This window comes from Anguilla anguilla, chromosome 10, assembly GCF_013347855.1.
Source record: "Anguilla anguilla isolate fAngAng1 chromosome 10, fAngAng1.pri, whole genome shotgun sequence".
Classification (NCBI taxonomy): domain Eukaryota; kingdom Metazoa; phylum Chordata; class Actinopteri; order Anguilliformes; family Anguillidae; genus Anguilla; species Anguilla anguilla.
The window spans coordinates 3,677,567-3,702,153 of NC_049210.1; the positions used below are offsets into that span (position 1 = coordinate 3,677,567).

A 24,587-nucleotide genomic window follows, 5' to 3' on the forward strand; every position below is an offset into this window, starting at 1 on the left:
TGCATTCAGTTCTCTCTCTCTCGTCATCTCTCTCTCTCTGTGGTTATAGTAAATGCCAATGCTGCCTATACTATTTGGGATTATGCAGAAAAAAAACATTACAGTAAGAAATAAAATACAATTCGCTAGCCAAATCCTCCAATGAGGCATTTTATTGAATTTAGAGACAGTGCTAGGGGAATTTTGTTTGTTAATTATGAACAAAAAAGAAGCATAAGGCGGAATATTGTTTTAACTTATTGGATTTTGTCCATAAACAAGGTTAGTTTTTAATTTCACATTCATTATTTCTTATAGCTTTATGCCATGGATTTGTCTTTGTGACACTCAGCTAAAAGTAAATATAAAATACTATTTTTGCTCATCGTTTGTATTTGTGTGTCCGTACAGACAAGAAAGAGCTTTATCAAGCGAGGAATGTACTGTACTGTGAGTACCATTTGTGAACCACGGACAGTCCCATCCTGAAGTTTTCATACCATGTCTCCCCTGTCCTCCCAATGAGGCTATCTTCAGCTAGGGCGCCACCGCTGTTGTGGTGTGCCAACAAATTAAAATAATAATACCCTTATTTACCGGAGCTCGACATGCGTGTAATTAAGAACGGGGTTCACGTTTAATTGAGAAAGAATGGCGCCGAGACAGGCAAGTGGATACAAACACGCACGGCTTCTCTCCAAAGACCCGTGTAGAAAGTCCTGGGGATTGGCTCAGCGGGCAGCCAATCACGTGCCAGATTTGCAAATCGCACGATATACGTGACGCGCTCGCATGTGCACATTTCAAAAAGCGTAAATAACTTATTTTGTTTTGAACAAAAACTCTTTAACAAGTGGCCACTCTTTATCGTGGGGGTAGAAGACCATAATTTAAGGGAGACGATTCATCCTACAACCAGTGCAAGTTTCCGATGCTATTTTTCCCCACAGAGTGAGGTAGCTAGTTCACTGGCACAACCCCCCCATAACAAACATACCAAGCATCACAGTCATGGGGGGCATGAACGTCAAGCAGAAATATCCAGGAATTTGCAAAAAATGTACTGCCTGACATGGACTGTATTCCATAATGCCTATTTACCTTTACCCTCATGCATGCTGCTTCTGCAAGGTATGGCATTCATAGTTGATGTGTAATGTTTAGCTGGATAGCGGCTAAATGTACATGACTACAAAGTCTGCCGTTCCCCAAATAAAATGAGACAGAAATGTAAAGCAAACCTCAGTACAGTCTGCTGGCACTGGAGATGCACGTGCTGAGACCTTGTAAACCTTCTCATTGTATATACATATTTTCCTAATCTTACATCTAAATATACAGGGACAAGCATCTTTAGGGCACAGAGAGCATCAGTCCGATTCACATGACTGATGATTCTTGATGCTTCTTTGCAGGCTGAATGAAGATGATCAGGCATCTGGGGAATTTGGGAAAAACTCGCCGTAAATGTTTTGGGATCGCGGGACGACTGCGGCTTTTAAAACGGAGCCCTCTGATGGCGTAGCGTGAACAGAGCGATGCGGAGGATTTCGGGGACACGGGGGTGGGGGCGTTGGTGAGCGGCCTGCGGACCAGCGCGGTTCACACCCCCATACCGCCGAAACCGTCCCGCTCGCACAGGAGCCCCCGATGGGCCCTGCTGCGGATCGCCGTGGGACCGCTTCCCCCCGGGGGGTCAAGGAGGGCAAGGCTGCCAAAACAGCCCCACCTTTGAGAAGAAGCGCAGTGGGAAAAAAAAATCCCACGATTCAGGTTTCTCAATATCTACCCCCCCCCCCCCCCACAACCCTCATCTCACCCTCGCCCCACCCCTCCACCCCAACTCCAACCAGCAAAAAAAAAAAGAAAAAACCTTTTATTTATTTAGCGTTTTTTCTTTTTTTTTTTTTTTTAAATAGGGCAACAATCCTTTGATTTTCAATTTTCAATGCAGAAAGAAAACATCTAAAAAGATAATCCATTGGATCAAATTGACACAAAGCTCCCCCCCCCACCCCCGCCCCCCATACCTCTTGTTACTTCTATGAAAGGCGACTTTTTTTTTTCTGTAAATACAGAGGATGAGAAAAAAAAGTTTTTTAAAACGTAGTCTACAATCCATTACACATATTCTCCCTGCATATCCTTTCAGTAATTATTCATTAGAAAACATTTAACGTCACAGTGAATTTCACACTGGGCATTCCCAGCACAATAGAGGAGATTTGGCCTATTTAATGGGGGGTTGTGAGGAGGAGGGAGGGAAGGGGGGGGGGCAGTGGATGGAGGAAAGGAGAGAGCAGTAGGGGGTGGAAAAGGCGGGGGGGGGGGGTGCAGTATTTGTCTGATCTGAGAACCTCTAAAATAAGGCCTTCTTAAGACAACGGGGCAGACTAAATTGTGGAATAACGGTCTGTGGCCTGCTGTTTGCTGGGACACTCATTTAGTGCGGGGGGGGGGGGGGTGGGGAGGACAATAGAGGCTTGTTCTTAGCAATCCTGTGTTGTAATTTGGACTTCATTACTTAGTCTGCAGGCCCTGAGGAAGGATTGGAGGGGGGCGGGGGGGCTTGTCGGCTAACAGGTTTTCTTCCACCTGTCAGCAACTCCAATAACGGCCCCCCCCTCCCCCCTTCCCCCCTCCCCTCCCCACCCCTCTCCTCCTCTGGCCACCTCTCCTCACTCTGCCCCCACTTTAAGCCAATGAGACAGGTGAACAATATCATTGAAGGCAGCCCATTCGAGACGTCAAAATCAATCTCACAATGGGCTAGTGGGGTTCACAAGTGCTGAACCTGCCCCCCTCCTTCTCCTCCTCCTCCTCCTCTTCATCCAAACATGGGAACGGGGGCTCCTCTGTCTTTCCCCTCCACCCCCACCCCCACCCCCACCCCCATCCACCCCAGCGGCCCCAACACGAACAGCCGAAGAACGGTTCGTGAGGAATTCTTTGAAACCCCTGTGTTTGCCGCGCGGCTCATTCCGATGGTTAAAGAACAGAAGCGGCCGGGGGGGGGGGGGCGATGTGGGGGTGGAGGGGTGGGGGGTAGAAAGGCGAGGCCATCCCCGCTCTCACGGGGGGGAACCTTTTATCGGACGCGCCACCGCAGCCAACACACAGTGAGGCCTATTTGTTCGGTCCCTAACTTGCGCCTGCCTCAAACTTGGTCATATTTTGTAAATAAAAAATTTATCTTTGCCATTGGTTTGGCAAAAATTACCTGCGCTAATAACTGCCCTTACAGCCTAACACCTTGAATATACTCTGTAATCCATCTGTATTGAGGGACCAGTGCTGATGGAGCTTCCGTACTTCAGTGGCCCACAATTAAATACCCAGAATGCATCTCAAACCCACAACCTCCTTCACAAGTCCAGTGCTCAGGCCATTGTGATTCTCAGGCATTAACTTTCTTTGCCAATGGGCATCGGGGGGGGAGAAAGGGATTTTTTGCTGTCTGTGTTTCCTGTGCCAGACACAAATAGGTTTTCCACGATGGCAGCCTCAGAGCCTGCCCAACCCTGTTTTAATTAAGAAACGCTCCGTCATCTGGGTTTGAGTGTCAGTGTCACCTAAGAGCTGAGCTGAGCCGAGCCGAGGTGAGCTCACTCTTCAGAGAAAGGGAAAATGAGAGAGGGAGACAGAGAGAGAGAGAGAGAGAGAACAAGAGAAACAGAGAGAGAGTGAGAGAGAGAGACAGAGAGAGAGAGAGAGAGAGAGAGAGAGAGAACAAGAGAAACAGAGAGAGAGTGAGAGAGAGAGACAGAGAGAGAGAGAGAGAGAGAGAGAGAGAGAGAACAAGAGAAACAGAGAGAGCGTGAGAGAGAGAGAGACAGAGACATAGAGAGAGATAGAGAAAGGAATAGAGAGAGAGATGCAGACAGAGGCGCAGAGGGCGTAAGAGCTAAATCGCTCTAAATCAGAAGCTCGGTTCGCTGGCAGAATCGGCGAGCCGTCCTCGCTCAGGAAACCCTATCTCCCTTCGCTGACATCATTCGCCCGGCAGCCTCACTCTGCCCAACCCCGACAATCTCTTCCCTCTACTGCGAGATCCTGTTACTGGCACACGAGGCGACGACCCACTTACGATTCGTCACCCCCCCCCCCGTCCCACTCCCCAAATTCCCCATTGCGCGTCCTCATCGCCCAGAATGCCCCACAATCAGCCCCTTTCAACTCCAACTCCAAAAAAATTGTGGATTCCTGGCAAGCCCGAAGCTCTCTGACTCGATTTCATCCAACGTGGTGGTCTTCAAACAAGCGATGGGCAAGCGACCCAACCCTTTGACTGCTTGAGGAGGCTCACATCGCAAGAGCAAGTTCCTCCTTCAGGAGCTAAAGAGCAGCTCCCACAAATCGATCGCAAACTGAAACACGGGTCAGTCTCACAATAACAAAAGGGGCCCAAAGAAAGTTGGCACACCTAGGCAGCCAATCACACGAGAGGGATTATCTAATCAGGTGTACACTGGCTTTTGTCTGGCTTTTTGTCCATGCATGTCTAAATGCTGAAAATCAGATCAATTTTAAGGATGTACACGACAGTGTAAATGGATAACCTTCAAAATACTTCAAAGCCTTTCTGAAACTAATGAACAAAACACATCAATCTACAAAAGAGATGTTTATGAGTGAAACAACTTTAAAAGTGTTGAATACTCCCACCTGCATCTTCCAAAGCTGTGTCCAGTCAAGTGTTCTTTAATAACCAGAGGATATCCCGGTAGTTGTTCTCCACCCTGGAAAAGGCTGTGATCTTCAGCAATTGTAGACTCCTCTCATGGTAAACGGTCTACAGCGCCTGTACGAACCGTCCACCAGGTTGCCAGACCTAGAGAACCCCAGGGGGCGGCCGAAGTCCTGGTCCACACCACTCCGGAACTCCGTGGCAAGCGGCTCGGTCGCTGTCCGGCTCTGGGCTGGGGGGCAGAAGCGGTGCGCGCTCGAAAAAAAAAAAAACCCGCGCGCAGGTCACCCGGTTCCTCGAGGCACTGCGTCGCCGCGGTTACCCAGCTCCAGCGCACCGCCAACCCGCTCACCGAGTCACCGAGGCGGTTAATCATTCATGACCAGAGAGAGGCGGGGGAGATCTTATTCAGTGCTCACCTGGGTGACCACTCCGCCGGTGTGTGTGCGTGTGTGTGTGTGCGCGTGTGTGTGTGTGTGTGTGTGTAACACAAGGATGGAGAAACACGATCTGCTCCACCACCCCCTGCACCAAAAAAAAAAAAAAACCTACATGGCACAGGGATCCGGTTACTGATCTTTGATTAGACGGATGCATTACTTGCTAATCACACACACGAGCAACCGATTCAGCGTTGTTGAGCGCTGGGAGCAGTTATGTATGAAGCTCCGGTGACAACGGTATTTTTTCTGGACCGCTGCTCACGTTGAGGATATAAAAGGTGGCCCCCAGGCTGGCTGATGTTTACATTCTGCACCCTAATCACCGAACCCTCTCTTCGCTGCCAGGCACCATGTGCGCTACGGGGAAGGCCAATTCTCAGATTTGGAAGATGAGCAGAAGTCCTGAATAATGGGTAGGGAACCTTAGCTTGTAATCTGAAGGTTGCAGGTTCCATTCCCAAGTAGGATACTGTGGGTGGCACCCTTGAACAAGGTGGTAAATGGTAAACGGACTGCATTTATATAGCGCTTTTATCCAAAGCGCTTTACAATTGATGCCTCTCATTCGCCAGAGCAGTTAGGGGTTAGGTGTCTTGCTCAAGGATACTTCGACACGCCCAGGGCGGGGTTTGAACCGGTAACCCTCCGACTGCCAGACAATCGGTCTTACCTCCTGAGCTATGTCGCCCCCCGGGCTTAACCTGAATTGCTTTAGTATATTTATAGGTGTATAAATGGATGCTATGTAAAAAAAATAAATAAATAAATAAAAAAAGTTGTGCAAGTCATTCTGGACGACGTCATCTGCTAAATGCCAGCAGTGTAATGCCTTCACATCCAATGGGAGTCTATGACACAGCGTAACTGAGCAGTGTAAATAGACACCAAAAACCTCTTCAACTGAGAAAGAAACAGTGGTCATGGCCCAAGATTTAACGTGAGAATTGGCAGGACACCTTCAAAAATCTGTACACAGCTCACCCAAGCAAGCCACTTCCCGCATAAGATGCCCCATCTATGGGTCCTTCACCGAACTGGAAGGCGGTTGTCGGGGGGAAGCGTCGGCCCCCTGCTGACGAGGTGGCGGTACTGCGGCTGCAGACCGACATGTCACCCTCTCGGTTACCCTCTTTAAAATTTAAACGCGAGCACCCTGTTAACATTCGCAGCGGACTCTAACGTTACGGGTTCTTCTGATCGAGGCGGAAGAGCCGCGTTTCAGCAGACAGAGAGCCGGGCTGGCGTGGAATGAGATCCATCTTTGAGTCACGACATGAATATGATGCGATATCTCTGTTTTAACAGAAGGGGAGGGGGGGTAAGGGACAGACTCACTTTCAGGTGTATGGAAATATATTCTTTTGAATGTTGCTTAATTCTATAATCACTGACATAACACACTATAAGTGTGCATGCGGTTAGTGGGAGACTGATCTGCTCACACACACACACACACACACACACACATGAATGTACGCATGCATTCACACCCACACCCAGGCATGCAGAAACGCACGCACACACACACAAAGAGTCCATATACTGTATGTGCACAGGAATCACTGCATTCAAAAGAAGTGCTCTAAGGAAAGAATATAACCGGAGATAAATGCCCAGTTTGTGGTGGGTAGAGACTTGTTGATCATTCTTGGGCAGTATTGTCATTGCCATGAAGGCAGAAATAATCAGAAGGAGAAAGGCATGCATTTTCCAGGCTCTGGAATTTCCAAAACATCACTCTATTTGTATGAAGCGATGAGAAGAAGACCCCCACCCCCACCCCCCCTCCAACCAAAACCACTGTCAGGGCTACCTTTGCATTGCACCCCCCCACCCTCCCCAACCCCCTAGCATCAGTGATGCTTGTCCAGACTTAACAAGCTTTGCGCTACCCACTGGGCCCTGACTTAGCACGAGCCCCAGCAAATCCAATTACACAAGGATTCACAGGGGCTGATCTTCCCATTAAAGATTTCACGCTGAGCGCCAGGGTAGATGATAACACTCGCATCAGACAGTTCCCGCCCGGTCCCTGGCCCTCCTCTTCATCTGTCATTTAAAATGGGGGGGGGGGGGCAGCCAGATAAAGGGCGAGGGAGGGGGGGTGGGGTGGAGGGGGGGGTTGGCTATCACTTAGTCATTCACTGGTGTCACCGACAAACGGCAAGGTCAATGCCACTCCTCCAGTAACTACCAACAGATTTCAGGCAATACCACCTGTACGCCATTTCTGTCCACCCCACAACTCTGACTGGGCACGTTGTTTTCAAATCAGTCCAATCAAAAATGCAACGAAATTAAAACTAGGGTTAATGAGAGACAGTTTGGGAATACTACTCAGTGCAGTACTCAGGTAAAACTCAACAGGTGCTCTTCAGAATGGGCTGGGCATCAATAGAAAAGATTTTTTTTGGAAAAGTTTCCCCTAATTTCATAACTGTGGGACAATTCTAAAAAAAAAAAAGTTGGTCCGGGGCACATTGTAGTGGTAAGTTAAAAGTCTATTATGGCAAAAAGGTTTTAAAATGGCAGAACATTTTCAGCTCACCCGAACCTTCATCAGGGTGTGGTTACAAACAGGAAGTAGATCATCCCTAAAAAAACACTGAACACTAACTATGCAGCTCAAAAGCAAAAGAAAAAAACGGATGAAAAGAAAACATGAAAAAAATTAGGGTTGCCGCACCCCCAAACTCTCCTCCAGCCCTGCCTGATGCATTCGAGGGACCATCAACAAGTGGCTCCAAACAGCATATAAACCAAACTGCATTTAGCACCTTTTACAACCCAGCCTCCCTTCTCACAACAGAATCCATGAAGACGATGCAGACCATCTCAAAATGGCGGCACAGGCAGTGTCTAAACACAGGCCTCATGGTACACACTCCCGTACTGAGGGGCATTAGAACGCCAAGTCGTAACTTGACGGATGACAAGCCTGCTGTCCCAACAGTTGAACATGATGAACTTCTTGGTCTGATAGTCAGTCTAAGTTGTAGTCTAATGTAAGTTTTGTATTGATTTTTTTTTTTTTTTTAATCAAAGAGGAAGGTGGAAAATGGGAGTAGCTCATCTTCAGTACCAAAGATCAAGGCTTCTTCAAAGGACTTTGTAGGGGGCAGATGCACTGACAAGTGGGGAACGTTACTTTCGGTATTGTTTGGAGAGTGAATGAGGGAGAGGTCTTTTCCTGTCTCTCATTCAGAAAGTGAAAGCCGGTATTCTTTAGGGAACACAACTCCAGGTCAAGACCTTGGTCACTAGGGGTCAGTGCCATTGGGACCCCCCCCCCGCCGCCGCCGCCGCCCACTCCCCCCCACCTCCACCTCGACTCTGAATCCCTTGAAGGCACCCCCCTGTCAACCTCCCACAGAACGGAGGTAAACGCGCAATGGTTTCCGCACATTGGCGGACATCTTAGGTAAGCCAATCCAGCCAATTACAAATCTCCCTGCACAGACCGTTTGGAGAGGGGGGAAAAAAGGGGGGTGGGAGGGGCGGGGGGAGGGCAATGAGATATTTACCAAGAAGACCACTCTGAGCAGAGCTCTCCTCCCCTACCCCCCCCACCCCCACCCCCCCTCCTTCCTTACTGTCCTAACAGCACCTCGTTCAGGGTGCCAAACAGGCATAGAGAAGTCAGCTCCAGTCAGACCGTGTCCTGGGGACAGAAGGGAGCTGATTACTGAAGTCACCACCTCCCCCCCCCCCCCCCCCGTGACAGGGCTGGTGTTTTTCTGCGTGCCGATGAGGCACGGTTGCATTGATAGTGACCGTTTATCCTTCACTGGGTTCTGTGCGACTACGCTAAAAAAAGAAATTAAAAAAATTTTTTTAAAGAAAATTCCTGGTCCTGACACCCGTTAGCTGTTGTTGTTGTTGTTAGCTGCCTCAATGCTACAAACATCCTTTTTATGGGACTGATTCTCAGCCCCCCCAACACAGGTGTCATGAGTACATATCTTTGAAAACAAAGATTGCATTAATTTCATAAAATAGCAGTAATAAAATGCATTAGGTTCAATTTCGGTTTTGTCCCATCACTATATATTAAATACATTTCATTACATTTTGGGTATTCAGCACACGCTCCCTATTAAGAGCAATTTACACAGCAGTTTTTAATAAAAATTTGCGTTATCAATGGGTGCTAAGTGCCTTGCTCATGGGTACAACGGCAGTGTCCTACCTGGGAATCAAACCTGCAACCTTTCAGTTACAAGGCCAAGGCCAATTCCCTTACTGGTATAAATACAAATATAAATTGTATGTTTTATTGTATTTATTTATGTTTTTACACAGAAGTAAAGAAAGCCTGTTGTTTGGGGATAAAAATTTTGAAAAACTTTTTTTGTATGTCAGAGTAATCGGTCAGGGCCTCTAACCTGTCAGAGGAGAGAGAGGGAGGGGGGAGAGAGAGAGAGAGAGAGAAAAAGAGTCAAACTGACAGCTGAGTGGTCCTTGTTGTCCACCCCCCCAAAAAAATACAGCACATTTCTGCTCCTCTGTTGGCTCCAGCTCAGGACCCCCTATTGTCCCTTAATCCCTTAATTGGGGGTAACAGGCCGAGCCCCAATACCAACCCCCCCCCCCCCCCCCCCCACACCACCCCCCCTTTCCCCGGTGTCTCTGACCACCGGCTCTTATCACGGACGAAAAACAACCACCAATTAGCCACAGCCGACCCTACGGTGCCCGGAGAGGCAGGAGCTATTCTGACCTAATTCTGCAGGGCCCCTGGGGTCTGGGACCTTCTAAGACCACGTCCTAGAGAGCCAACACCTCCTCCTCGGTAAACACAACTGGTCCCCTGAAGGTTGCGCGTGCTCGATGTCTCTTGGCATAAGGATCTGGTCTGGGACAAGGGAAATAGCCTGTGGAGCACCTAGCTCTGAGATGCTGTTCTAAGTTACATTACATTACATTACAGGCATTTAGCAGACGCTCTTATCCAGAGCGACTTACACAACTTTTTACATAGCATTTTACATTGTATCCATTTATACAGCTGGATATATACTGAAGCAATTCCGGTTAAGTGCCTTGCTCAAGGGTACAACGGCAGTGTCCTTACCCGGGAATCGAACCTGCGACCTTTCGGTTACAAGCCCAGTTCCTTACCCACTGTGCTACACTCCGTCCTAAGTCATAGATGTATACAATTATTAGCATTATGATACATTAGTTTTAAAAAATTAATAGTTACAGGTAACAACCTAATATCAGGACCTCACCATAAAGTCAATGTGAGAAGTCTTTGTTGGCTAGCTGCAAAAAAGGTACAGATTTATTTTTGAAGTAAGTTTTTAGATTATCTTCTTTTGACGCCATTCTTTAGCTTTTGAGCGCAGTGCCAATATTTGTTTTACTGGAATTAGACTAACGGAAAGATTTAATGCTAAAAATTGATATTTTTGTTTTATAACTACACTGGGCAGTTTCACATAGAACAATAGAAACTGAATTTCCCTTTAGAAAGTTAAGGTAAAGATGTCCCTGGCCAGCCCTGAGAAGCGGGAGATGGTTATATAAAAAATACCTGCATGGGTCCAAATATGAAAAAGAATTTTAACTTTATGTTGTTATAAATTGTCAAAATATTACAATCACTCGGCAGACTGGTGTCATTTATAGCTGTCATTTATAAATTCGAAAAACAGAATCACTTTCATTTAACTGAAATTTTGCTTATCTCTCTACAGCAAAATAAATAGGTGTCACCTGTTGCTCCTGAATGACTTATGACGTCGGGTATTTGTTTACTGACTAAAATAGCTTCCTGTTTAAACTGGTTTGCATGCACCAATGGTGGAATGGTTTCTTGTTTCTCTGTCACCTGTGCATCAGTTCAGTCCTAACAGCGAGATTCTGTATCTGACAGGCAGCAAATAAGCCGGTGCTTGCCTAGCAGCCAGACAGCTGGTTAGGGCTCCAGCTAGTCCAATCCCACTCAAAAAAAAAAAAACCGTTACATTTGATTAGCACCACTCCCTACCCTACAAGCACCACTGTCTTCCCCAGCTACAAGATCATGTGTGGTAGCAGCCTCCTCCAATCAGGAGGTTAAAGCAGGTCACATGTCAGTCCCGGGCACACTGACCCTCGCGGCAGGACGGCCGAGGGAGCCGGATAAAGGGTGAACTGACCTTCCTTTCTCTGTGACATACTGTGTTTTTGGTAAACACTTAGCGAAAACAAAAACAGGGCAAACAAACTCCGCCCGCTTCTCACAGGGGGTTCCCGTTGTTCCCATTATCCGCGTTTAAGCATGGGAGAGAATCTTCCCATATTTTTTAAATGCCATCACAGTCCCTTCTCTGGGGCCCGCAACCACGGGGAGTCCTTTACTAGGACATCCTTGTTTGCCCAATAACGGCGAGAGATGGCCGCAGCACTTTTTTTTTTCGGGGAGAATCCGTTCGGGTCTACTGCCCCTGAAGCGGAGACACCATTGTCTCCCGTGGCCACACATCGTGCCCTATCAGTCTCAGTCAGGTTCCGGCCCTTTTGTGGGATAGCGGACACTTCAGCACTCGACGATCATCTAAAATAATAGAGACGTCGCAGGGCTTTTCCGCCAGTTGGGCTTCTTTTAAAAAACTCAAATAAAATTCTGTGAGCTTCACTCAAAAATGAGGTTATAGTAGCCTAAGATTACAGTAGTCAAAAAAAAAAAGTTAATTTGGCATTCCACTACTTAGTAAACTATGGGTGTATAAAAAGAAGGTATGCAAAATCACTTGGAATCAAAGCCTAATTCATTACTTAAAATGCCCATGCTTTTTGTGCATTGTCACCACGAAGCGCATGGATTCGGCATTCAAATGGGTGCCAAGATCAACTGGAAGTCCACACTGCCTCGCTAGAGGCCCCGAATAAACGAACAAGACTGTCTCTCTCTCTCTCTCTCTTTTATTTTTTTAAAGGTAAATTTCGGGCTCTAGGACCTCGTGCACACCCAGGACTTAAGAGGCAGGTCTTTTTGTCCGTTACGTCCATGCATGTAATCATTGATTGTGCCCATTGTGAAACTGCGATTCACCATCTGTAGTGTCCCTTGGGGGCGAGACCGCTGACACAGGCTCGTTCCCCATAGGATTAAACGAGACCAGGCGCAAATTATTGAAAGGATACAGTTATTTCCTCCAAAGAAGGGGGGAAAAAAAACACTAGTCATAGTTTGAAAATGCTTTTAGTGGCCTACATCTATCAGCGGCAATCGGCTGGTTCAAGAAAGAGTTGTATTGTGGTTACTTGTATTTGAAAGAATTTTCGCATTGAAATAATAATTTAAAAAAAAAACGTTCAATGAATAAACGGCTTGTGCTATTATGTGAGTTTAATATTAAATTAATTACTTTTGGATAGAGCCCTTCTAACCGTTGATTTTAAAAGGCTACCTTTCCTGAGACAATCGAAAACAGAACAATTTTTGGACCAAAAAAATTTCAAAGGCTCTATTTTATATCCATTTTTTTATTATTAAGCCAATATCTAACACCGCCCCACCTGGTCCATACCATAGGCTGTCCTCTTACGCCAAAGACTGGTCCTATTGATGTACATTTACTGTATAATAATTTACTGTACACCTACTGCACAAAAATGTACAATGACTGCACCCGAAAGTCCCGTTTCCAAACCTGCAATAATGTGCGGTCTCATTTTACCTTCATCATTTTAGACACAATATGCGCAGCCATATGAAAATCCTGTGGGTATATTCCGCTTTCACGCATGAAATGAAGGTGTATCGAAACTTAAATTTAAAAAATATGTATTTATTCTTATTTATATGCATTTATTTAGCTGTTTTAGCACCTGTTGCCGAGCTAATTATTATTATTTATTTTTTTTTGCATCAGAATCAGAACTGCCCTCGCTCCCAGATGACTTAGCCCATTTAACATTCGAAGCAATTGTGCCAGAAAAGTTCAGCAAATGTTCCCGAAAACGCGAACGTTCACTGGTAATGTTTTGGGATGGAGTTGGTATGACTTGTAGCACCTCTGTAGCCTCCCAAATTGCGCTGATAGCTTCATCTGCCCCCTCCAACCCCCAACGCGCCTTCCGAGCCACCTTTCCCGCTACTGCTCCCGGCAAGAGGCGCGGGCGCAGCGGCGGGGAAAGAAATTCTCAGCAAGCACCAACGGCTTTATTCTCAGCCATTCATTCCTGACTAGGAGCCGAAAGGCACGCGAGCGAAGAAACTACTCTGCCTTGAAGGAGTTCTATTAGGGATTTGCACGGGACTCGTTACATTAAAGAGAAGAACAGAAACTACATTTGAACATTTTTAATTTAGTTAAATACGTTAGCTAACCGCTGAAAGTCTTGCAAAATATAATAGAGAGGTGCTGATCAGCAGCGTAAATATTCAGTTAGTCGCTGTTCATTTAACTAACTTTGATGGACAGCTAGCTTATTATTTGGATTTGCATTACTGTAGCTGGCTTTTGAAATATTACATGGTGCTTAGTTAGCTTCCCTCGTTAACCATCTTATTTTTAGAGTTTCTTTAAAATGCATGCCTAACTATTTACTTTGTTAGCCAGCATGCTAATTGGTGATCAACTAGCTTAGTGCACTTGTGCAATACATTCATCATTATTTTTGATAACTTGGATAATAACGTCAACATGCCAACCAAAACAAACACCTGACACAAAACTGCTCATTTGTGAATGACGAGCAACTTTTAAAAAGTTAATTCAATACTTGTTCGCTTGTTATCAACGATTTACGTAAGCTGTCAGTCTGTCAGAAATGGCTAACTAATTATATTTTCATTTTGCGAGTTAATTCTAGTCATACGCTTTTAGCTACAATACGAGATCTATAAGAGATCAGTAATGCCGATAGTCGGCTTGTAGCCAAGATTTTGGAGTGTAACTAGCTAGCTAACTTTAATGTACCGGTTTCATCTGAACAGAATAACGCGTCCAATTCGGTTAACTACCAAAACAAGAGTTGTTAAAGGGAAATCAAGCAACTAGTCTCCTAACATTAGCTAGATCGATACAGGGCACTTGCAGGCTTGATGATGTCTTAAAGGTTATTATCCGCTGAATCGGACAAGTCTTTGTGACCCTGCCCACCGAACAGCAAGGACGGAGCACTGCGCATGACAGAGACTGCTGGACAGCGCCAAAGAGGGAAATTTAAAAACGGTCTGGAGAACAAGTGCGCAGTCAAAATACCCTACACAGACGCACTATCAGACCATCCCAACTACGGCTTACACAAGACAGGTAAGAGGTCTGCAGCTGCTATTCATTCATGATAAAAAAAATATTTGGCGTGCGTTTGTGGCATTATTTTTTGTTTACTGCTAAATGGCAAGTTAGGTAATGTCACTCCACTGCAACATTATTCTTGTGCAAGCAAGGATGACAGTTGTAACTTAGTTACGCACTGGCAACGTTAGTTTATGTCAGCTATAAAGTAACGTCAACAGCGGTCGTCTGATTTTTGATGGTCTGATACCTAGTTTGTTTGATTACGTTGTTTCAGGCCTATTGGCCAGTTATCCAAAATTTTAGATTTCATTTAAAAAAATATTTCTCCAAATATTTAGGTTAATGTTAGCCAGATAGCAAGTCTAACTTTCTCAGTTTTTACATGTAGCAAGCTATTTATCGAGCTATCTGCTTGTGTAAGTAACAATTTCTGCTGTAATTTAAGAGATCAATGAATGCCAAGAGTTTTAATTTTATTAAGGATATGGGTAGAATAAAAATAAATCATCACTAAATTAAGAAGACGTAGAACCATTTTGCTAGAAATATTCGAGAACAGGCGTTCTTAGGACAGAAGTATTTATTTTTTAAAATCTTTTACATTTGTGTTGCCACTACTGAAATATCAGATCATATTCTTTATCAGTGCAATTGCTGTCAATTAACACAAACACGTCAAATTTTCCCACAGGAAATGATAGAAAGTGGAATTACTTCCAGGATGTCAGAAATTCTTGGAAATTCAGGACAAAGTCACCACCCATCACCTCAAGACTACAGGTACCCAAAGTTCATTATTATACTGCTGGTGATGGGACAGTGCCTTGCTTTTTTTACTTAAATTATCGAAACTTGTCAAAGAACATGGTCCTTGATGTGAAATAGCTTATATTTATCTGTTCATTCTTTTTACTTTTTAAAATCCTGGCTTGGCACACCTATGTTATGATGGCACAATTACTTCAAATACTTTTTGAGCATCAAGTGTTTAAACTTTTTGTTCAAGAGATACACTTTTCAAGCGCCAGGGAACCAACCCCCCTGCTATTGTACAATCGCTGTCTTCTAGGTGTGGACAGCTCCTTGTTTTTTTTAAAAAAAGGAGGTGGTGGTGGTGGTGTGTGTGTGTGTGTGTGTGTTGGGGGGGGGGGGGGGGGGGGGGGGGGGGGGGCGGGGGTTGTATGCAAAAAAAAAAAAAACCCTGAGAATAAATGATTTTCGGTCTGAATGGACCCGTCAGAACCCATCAGCTCTGTTTACCCTCCCGCTGCCGACACACGGAGACCCGGACCCCCTCGCCCGGGCGGGTCAGGGGTAACGGGGTCTCCCGGGGTCACTGCAGGGGGAAGTGGCCTCCAATTAGAAAGGAGAGGAGGGGGTGGGGGCTGGGGGGGGGGGGGGGGGGGGCATTAGGAGAGCTAAACCTCTGGGAAAAAACGCTTGCTCCACTGCCTTCTTTTTAAACTTGCCTGAAGGACAGGGACACTACACGCTTTGCCTCGCTGAGCAAACAAAATGAATTTAATTATTTTTATTATTTTTTTAAACCGCTCATCCATGCGCATACTTGCATTCCAGTGACCACAAGTATGTATTTTGAAAAACACAGCTGCATGCTACAGTGACTACAACCGAAATTTAATTAACCGGGAATATTCTGTCTCCTGCTTAATTGTCAGGGGCTCAAGGGCAACTGGTTCTCGCGGCCGACGTCTGTGATGAGTGCGTGACGTGTGTAGCCCGTAGATGCGGCTAACAGATGCTAACCCGTTTTCTAAATTCGCCGCGGCATTTTTGTATGTTCGCCTTGTGAGATTACGAGTGTTGTTTGTAACTGTGACTTTGATGAACTTGTGATTTTTGGGCTCTGAAAATGATAAATTGTGCGAACTTGTGGAAACTCTAAAGCCAAATATAAAATTAGTATGCAGAGTACTTCAACTGTACTGTGAAATTCCAGTTTTGGGGCATTGTTAATATTTTTGTTCCAGGTTATATATAGTTTTTGTAGCCCCATCTGTACTACTCTTCCCAGTAGTAGGATGTGATCAGTGTGCTTCTAATTTTGAGCCAGCCAGAGCCAAAACCAGTTGTTTTTGACAGCGTTAGTGGTACTAAAATTTCTTTAGAAAAATGTGATCCACGCATCCATATTTGGTTTTTGAGAGCTGTGTGTTGATGGTGATGTTCCTGTGTAGTCTGAATGAATTACTCCTATCGTCAGTCACATGCTTATGACTGATGCTTCAGGCTATATCTCTTGGGCAGGGAAGGCACATTTTTAATGTTTTGTTAAGAGGATTTTTTGTTAGTGCTGCAAAATTTTATGTACAGTAAATGCCTCCCCTAAAAAAAAATTTTTTTGAATGCCTCCCCTATTCAGAAGTTAGCACATAAGTAGTTCAAGCTAGTATTTTGTGGCCCACGGATAAGGAATGTGCTTAAATCTTGACGCGGTACAAATTCTTTATAGGTTTCATTCTTTCCTGCAAATACAGACACACACAAAGTTAAAGGCAAGAGAAAACCTAGACTGATGTAATTATGGATCATATATGCAGTGCAGTTTCATTCACATTAAAATACTGCAGTGCTCTGCCACTTCCATTTGTTGAGTGAAATCAGTAGAATATGTTACATCATAACTGAAAGCAACATGAATGGAATTTGTTGGTGTCGTTTTATTTATTTATTTATTTATTTTTGCATTACTATGGTTAAATAGGTGCGATTGGGTGAATCAGTCCCTGCAAGAGCGCCTTACAACCTTGAGGTAGAACGTGTGGTGTTTACTCTGTACATGTTTCTTTGGGTGTTGACCTGGCGACACATGATTGACAGATTGAGCCGGTAATGCAGTGAATTTGCACGGTGGATAGTGTGTGTGTGTGTGTGTGTGTGTCTGTGCGCAGGGGAGTACAGCGGTTCTGTTTACGTCAATGTTGAATTTCAGGTTTGTATGAGAGACATTTATTTTATTTGTGGGACATTTAACGGTAAGACATGAGAAGGTTATATGTCTGAGGCTACTAGCAGTTTATGCAAGTACTATATCTGATATTAGCTACACAGCTTGCTGCTTGTTCATTTTGAAAGTTATAGTCATATACTATACTCGTAGACATACTGTACATTTGATTTCATATTTTCATACTTGATTGATGAATAATATTAAAGGAGTTTATGTGGGTTGAGTTGTATGGCATATGGGTGTATTACAATGTGGTAATAAGCATAAACATAAAATTTTATAATTCATTTAATTGACAATATGCAGAAATTACAATGGAGCAGATACACAACCTTTCATTGAAAAAAAAGTTATTATTCAATAATAAATTGTCGGTAATATTCGTTTATACACTGGAATGTTTAAACTGATAGAGAGAACTGCAATTGTTAAGGTGCATGTATAGATGTTTATATATTTTTTTGTTTGGCTGGCCTGTGCTTGGAAAGTAAGTAAAGAAAAGAAAGGAAATTTTATTTTTTTAAATGTAAATCGATATATTTTCCATTTCGTTTCGCTATGAAACAAAGCGCACGTCTACTGGATTAAGGAAAGCAGGCTTATCAGCGAGTACTATCAGTTCCAGTAAACCCGTGTGCTGTATTTCATAGGGAAATGACGGGACAAACTGAACTATGGCAACAATCTTTTCCACACCCACCTGACACATTACCGTTTCATAACCTTTAGTAAAGACAGGCCTAGCTCAGAATGAAATACAACTCACTGGAACGTGCCACCGTATCCAGGCAGTAAATAACAGACCTCTCTACCTAGCTACCGTTCCATTTTTCAAAAATCTATCTAACAGGGTCTTAAGATTGTATTCAAATGCTTTGAGGTGAAGCTCCAGGGCTTCAGACAGTTAGACTTTGAGGAGTTTTTTTTTTAAATAACATTATATCTACCCGTGGTGAAGTTGGTAGACGGGGTGGGGGGAAAAAAAACAGCGGCAGTTAATAGAATAGTTCATTCAAAATCTCTCACTACTGTTCCCGTGGAAGAAAAGAAAAACGTTTTGTATATTAAGGGCACCATGGCAGCCTTTTTTGTTTGTCAATATTTTGATTGCTCAACGAGGAAATCCAGATAACAGTTGAGGAAGTGTTTTGTGTGAATGGGAGGGAGGGGGTGGGGGGGGGGGGAGGCGTGTGTATGGGAGGGGATGGGGGGTGGTGGTGGTGGGGGTGTGGGGGGGGGGGTTTACGGATTCAAATTTCAAAGGTTAAATTGCCATCACAGGAGGAACATAAAGCAGAACGTCACGACGAGTTTCACTTGAACAGGGCGCGCGCTTGAATGGAAGAGCCTAATTATTCATAAGCCCTGCCGACCGGCACGGGCGGCCAAGGCCACACTCCGAACCGCGGTGTCCACGCAGCGGGTTTTTTTCTCTTTTTTTGGGGTGAAATGATGTAATTTATTGGCTGACAGGCTGCGTGAGCGCTGTGGCTTGACCCTATTGCCCCCCCCCCCCCACCACCACCCTGTCTATTGCACCACTTGGGGGGGGGGCAAGGAGGTGGAACTGGGATGGAGAAGGGGGACAGGGAAGCAGATGGTCCTCTTATTTGCGTCCCTTGTGTCTGGACTGTCATTCCGGCAGATTAATGCACGGGGGCCTGGTTAAAAAAAAAAAAACCTAAAAAAAAAAAAAACACGGAGTAGACAATCAAGGAAGGGTCAGACAATAGAGCCACGTGTCACCCGGCAGCCTGGCGTTCGGGACACAATGGGCGATCATCTTTCAATAGACAGGGGCCAACTGTTGCAAAACAACATGTGCCTATACTCCACATTTCAAATGATTTCAAGGCCGCTGTTTATTTACGATTCGGCCAATGACGAGAGAGGGAGCGCGGTCACCTGATTGCGGTTGGGGAGTGGGGGGGGGGCGAGGGGGGGTGTGGGGGAGCTACAGTGCCCAGGCTCGCGAAATAACTGAATGGCGAGGGTTGTCATGGCGACTCCCTAATTATTGCACTCTTCTACAGTAAGTGTAGGAAAAGAGGACTGGAGAGGATTCAAGAAGTTCCCCCCTTTTTTTTTTTCCTCCTCCCTCCAAGAAGTCTCCGTTTACAAAAGAAATAAGAAATCGCGAGAGAGAGGATCCCTTCTTAAACCTCCATCGACCTCAAGTGACTGCATCTAATCTTAAATCCTCAGCGAAGGATTTCACCGTTTTTCACTCATTTCAACACTTTAAAACTCCTCATTTTTTCACTTTTTAATTATATTAGAAATGCTTCATGAAACATAAAAATGATCTCAAAACAAAGTTGATGCATTTTTATAACTTGGATCATTTGCCGCTTGTTTAGAGAAACTTAGTTTTGCTTTGGAGGAAAGAAAGAGGCAGCAAAGAAGATTAATAAAAATGAAAGTCACTCCTTGTTTTCAGTCGCGTTTTCAGTTGCTACTGGGGGAACAACTGAAAAAAAGCCCTTTAAAAATGCACCAGGCACTTTGCTGGTGCATAAGTGAACTGAAAAGGGGGGGAGGTTTTTTTTTTGTTTGTTTTCAAATTTTTTGAAGTAATTAATTGATTTTAGACAGAGAAATAGATTTTTTTTTAAACAAATTATCGGGATAGTAGCCTTTTTGCTCATCACTCTACACATAAAGATCAATAAATCCATCCAAGCATGCCCAAGACTGGATACAAAAAATGAATGAATTTTTTATTGTAGTCTGACAATTACGTGATGGTTGTCTATATATATAAAATACGAAATATAGGGAAGTGTTCGACTGTCTGTTGAGACTCACTGCTCCCCCCCCCCCCCCCCAGGCTGCTGACCACAGACCCGTCCCAGCTGAATGAGGACGACCTCCCGGGGGACCTGCAGTCCCTGTCCTGGCTCACGTCCGTGGACGTGCCCCGGCTGCAGCAGATGACCACGGCGGGGCGGCTGGACTTCAGTGTGGCCGCGCAGGGCAACCTGCTGGAGCAGCAGACAGGTGTGTGCACCTGTCACCTGTGCACCTGTCCGCCAGTCCGCCAGGACCCCTGGGGTGGTTTTTTTAGGGCTGCTTTTGAGGAGCTGGGGCAAGTTTGGGTTTTTTTTAGGGCTGCTTTTGAGGAGCTGGGGCAGGGTTTGGGACAGGAGGCAAGGAGGGCTTGCGACAACTTGGCTCCTCTGTTGATGAGGCTCCCAGTGAAAATGACATATTGTGTGTGTGTGTGGACTCTGCTTGCAGCCCAGCTTAACAACATGAACGTGTCCAGTGGACAGGCGACCATGATCCACCTTCAGAGCAACATGCAGAACAGCATTCTGGGAATGAGCGGCATCAGCGGCCACAGCGGAAACGTGAGTTGGAACCGACGGGGCCTACGGCGAACGGCTTCGTTTAGACGACAGGCGCCAAACTCCGGTCCTGGAGGGCCGCAGTGTCTGACGAGTATTTGGGCCCCCGAGGGTCATTCCAGTCATTGATTGGCTAAAGAATCCACACACACACCTTGTTCTCAAGACCTTAATTGGAAACCACAAAAACCCACAGACAGTGTGGCCTTCTGGGAATTTAGTTAGACCCTTGTGTCTGAACGTGAGAACACACACACCTATGTGGCTTGAGATGAAACGAACAAAGACACCCTTGTCTAGCGCAACGGGGAGGATTACAGAGATCACAAATTGTGCCTCTCTCTCCCTCCCTGCTCCTCAGATGACGTCGTACTCCCTGAACGGCCAGCCCTCCCCTGGGTTCCAGTCCCATCCGTCCGTCTACCAGCCGTCTCCACAGCAAGTCTTCACCCTTGCGCAGACTGGCCAGCAGGTACAAACCTTCAGGAACATCTACCATCTAAACACGCATCGTGTGCGAGATCACATATATGTGATTAGAATGTTCTTAACTGCACATTCTAATGCTGATGTAACCATCACAACTGGGAATTGAAAGCAATGGAGTTCTAGAACAATGACACTGAGAATTTTAAAAACATTCCAAAAGATCTGTTGTTCAAAGTGGGAAGCTGCTATGGGAACTGAGCACGATGAAATCTAAAATCCAAATTTACTCATGAGAAATTTGCTAATGTCTCTTCCGCAGTGTTCTGCCGCAGGCCTCTACAGCAGTACCTCCTACAGTAACCAGGGCCCTTTCAACCAGCCTCGACTCGCCCCACACAGCAACCAAGACCTGCAGCCAAAGTCCTTTCCCAAGCCCATCTACTCCTATAGGTGAGCCCCTGGGAATTCTGGGAATGATAGCTCAATTCTGGCCCTGACTAAGAAGTATATATTTTCATGATTGCTACATCCTGACTCCCATGGCCCAGGAAAGGAAACACGAGCATGGTGAGAAGTTCACTGTCAAAGGGACCATCTTTAAATGAATAGTAAACTTTACTCCGTTTGATGTCCCCTCAGTTGCCTGATTGCTATGGCCCTAAAGAACAGCAAGACAGGCAGTCTCCCCGTCAGCGAGATCTACAGCTTTATGAAGGAACACTTCCCCTACTTCAAGGTAAATTCTCTTTCCGGTTCTTCTGTGGATATAAGGAGTGAACAGGAATAAGGGGAAGGGATGAGTAACTTACTCGTAAGCTCCAGATGACTCAAAAGGTCCTTTTCTTGCACCCCCCTGTAGACGGCACCAGACGGCTGGAAGAACTCGGTTCGGCACAACCTGTCCCTGAACAAGTGCTTCGAGAAGGTGGAGAACAAGCTGAGCGGCTCCTCCCGCAAGGGCTGCCTTTGGGCCCTGAACCCCGCCAAGATCGACAAGATGGAGGAGGAGATGCAGAAGTGGAAGCGCAAGGACTTACCGGCCATCCGCCGGAGCATGGCCAACCCAGGTAGGACAACATAGGTCAGGTCTGCAGCTTGAATGTCTCTTTGGATGGGAGTCTGTTGGAGCATAGCTAACCCTGGTGGGAGAGCACAGGTTAGGTCTGCAGTTTGAGGGACCTTTGGGTGGGAGAATGTGGCACTGCAGTGGTTCCAAAGACTCAAAGCCTGGTGACTCTAAAGGGAGACAAAGAGGGAAATGATTTAAAGGAGGAGGAATAAAGTTTTTTAAGATAGACAAACTAGGATGCAAGACTATGGCAATAATCCCAATGTACAGCAGCCCCCCAAAAAAAGCCAGTCACATTTCTAAGCTGTTCTTTTGTGTGTGTCGCTCGCTCGCTCGCCCACAGACGAGCTGGACAAGCTGATCACGGACCGACCGGAGAGCTGCAGACGGAAGCCGTGTGACCCCGGGGTGACCCGGCTCCCCAGCGGCCCGACCGGCGGCCTGACCCTGCCGGCCCAGCTGCAGCCCCAGCCCGTCATGACCCTGTCCCTGCAGTGCCTCCCCCTGCACCAGCACCAGCACCACCACCAGCACCAGCAGCACCAGCACCAGCTCCAGGCCCAAACCAGGCTGGCCCCCGGGTCCCCCGCCCCGGCCCAGACGCCCCCGCTCCACACGGTCCCCGACCTCTCCCACAGCCCCCTCGCCCAGCACCCCGGCAAGCCCCCCCACGAGTTCTACAGCCTGCACGGCGACGTCACCGCAGAGGTCGACACGCTGGATCCCAGCATCATGGACTTCGCATTACAAGGTGGGCCTCTTCGATTTAACCCTTTGAAGAGCAGGGTTGTTTTTTATTTTTTTGGAATGTTATTTTTTCAAATTTCTGAGTCGGTGTTCTAGAACTCCATTGCTTTCAGTTACCAGTAGTGATTGTGACATCAGCACATTCAGTTCAGAACATTCTAATAACACATTTGTAATCTGACACCTTAAGAAATCTGATCCTCAGAATAAGTTAAAGGAGTGAGAAAAAAAAAAAAAAACTGCCGACCAACCAGTGCTGTGGACATGGCTTAAAAGTTGTATAAACACATCCAAATAATAATAGGTGCTATGCAGATAAAACAATACCATTTTATTAAGCCGTGTTAAATGCACCTACTTTAAGTCACTTCGGCTAAATCTGCTAAATGCTTAAATTTAAATTCCTATTATCATTGGGATTAGCTTTAGACACCAAAGTCCTTCTGCTTCGCCAGGTCAATCCCACAATTTGCCCTGGCTTCGTTATCAGGGATTAGTGGGCAGGTCAGAATAGCCAGTGCCTCGAGCAGCACTGGAGAACACAGCGCTTACCTGGGAGAGCCTGACTCGCCTTTTCTGTGCCCCAGGGAACCTGTGGGAGGAGATGAAGGACGAGAGCTTCAACCTGGAGACGCTGGGCGCCTTCAGCAACTCGCCGCTGCGGCTGTCCGACTGCGATCTGGGCGGGGGGGCGGGCGCGGGGGCCGGGGGGGGCCTGGCGGGGGCGTCCGGCGGCAGCGGGCTGTCCTTCTCGGACCTGCAGGTGACGGGTCTGTACGCGGCGTACAGCGGGCTGGACAGCGTCTCCGCCCAGTACATGGGCCCGCAGGGAGGGAGCAAGCCCATCGCCCTGCTCTAACGCAGCACCCATCGCCCTGCTCGAACGCAGCACCCATCGCCCTGCTCGAACTCAGCACCCATCGCCCTGCTCGAACCCAGCACCCATCGCCCTGCTCGAACACAGCACCCATCGCCCTGCTCGAACGCAGCACCCATCGCCCTGCTCGAACGCTGCCCCCGGGGGGCGAGGGGCGTGCAGGAGCGAACAGGAGAGAGGAGCAGACAGGAGCGAACAGGAGCTGGAGTGCCAAGGAGCAAGGAGCGCACAGGAGCGTGCAGGAGAAAGGAGAGAGGAGCAGACAGAAAGGAGGAGAGGACAGGAGCAAGGAGCGAGCAGCTTTACTGAAATAAACCCGATGTAACAAAGCAAAGAAATTTTTTTTTTTTTTTAAGTCACTTTTCCACATTGGTACAACTTCTAGATCCCACTTCTGGAACCAAATGCTCAACTTCCAGCGGTTAAAAAAAAATAATAATAATTTTGGAGCCCTCGCCCCCATCCCCCCCCCCCCCCATCCCCCAAAATTAAATAATGTCTCATTCGGTGGTCCCAGTGGCAGTAACTGAGGCTATTCCGAAAACATTTTTTATTCACATCAAGATAACACTACAGTGAAAACCAGCAATGACGGAAAATATCGAATCAGCCCTTCACAGCCGAGTACGCAATACGTCAAACAAAAAAAGGCTTTTGTGTGGAATAAATTCGGCTCCTGTTAGGAGCGCTATACGTCATACTTATGGATGCTGACGATCGAACTTTGCCAAGCAAAGAGAACTTCACAGGACCTACAACCAAAACTGGGGGGGTGGGTCGCTGTCGTGGCATTCTA

At 46.3% G+C, this 24,587-nt stretch overlaps 1 protein-coding gene across 4 annotated transcripts; it reads left to right on the plus strand.

The window, feature by feature from the left end:
- Positions 1 to 13,172: 13,172 nt before the first annotated feature.
- On the plus strand, positions 13,173 to 24,290 carry foxn4 (forkhead box N4). 4 transcript variants are annotated; one of them, XM_035436409.1, is made up of 10 exons: positions 13,173 to 14,360; positions 15,040 to 15,128; positions 20,150 to 20,319; positions 20,560 to 20,672; positions 21,031 to 21,141; positions 21,418 to 21,548; positions 21,738 to 21,834; positions 21,958 to 22,165; positions 22,511 to 22,918; positions 23,502 to 24,290. In XM_035436409.1, exons 2-10 carry the CDS (start codon positions 15,043 to 15,045, stop codon positions 23,771 to 23,773), a joined length of 1,596 nt encoding a protein of 531 aa, XP_035292300.1. In that variant the 5' UTR covers positions 13,173 to 14,360; positions 15,040 to 15,042; the 3' UTR covers positions 23,774 to 24,290. The 4 variants fall into 4 exon arrangements, with proteins under 4 accessions (XP_035292300.1, XP_035292301.1, XP_035292303.1 ...); XM_035436410.1 differs by lacking the exon at positions 13,173 to 14,360 and adding an exon at positions 14,692 to 14,764; XM_035436412.1 differs by lacking the exons at positions 13,173 to 14,360; positions 15,040 to 15,128 and adding an exon at positions 15,813 to 15,935.
- The last annotated feature ends 297 nt before the right edge of the window (positions 24,291 to 24,587 follow it).

Bases quoted from the DNA above. Each gene is read 5' to 3' on its own strand.
- foxn4 (XM_035436409.1), top strand. From the start codon at position 15,043: ATGATAGAAAGTGGAATTACTTCCAGGATGTCAGAAATTCTTGGAAAT. The intron at 15,129-20,149 runs GTACCCAAAGTT...CCCCCCCCCCAG, and splicing joins CCATCACCTCAAGACTACAG to GCTGCTGACCACAGACCCGT. The intron at 20,673-21,030 runs GTGAGTTGGAAC...CCTGCTCCTCAG, and splicing joins TCAGCGGCCACAGCGGAAAC to ATGACGTCGTACTCCCTGAA.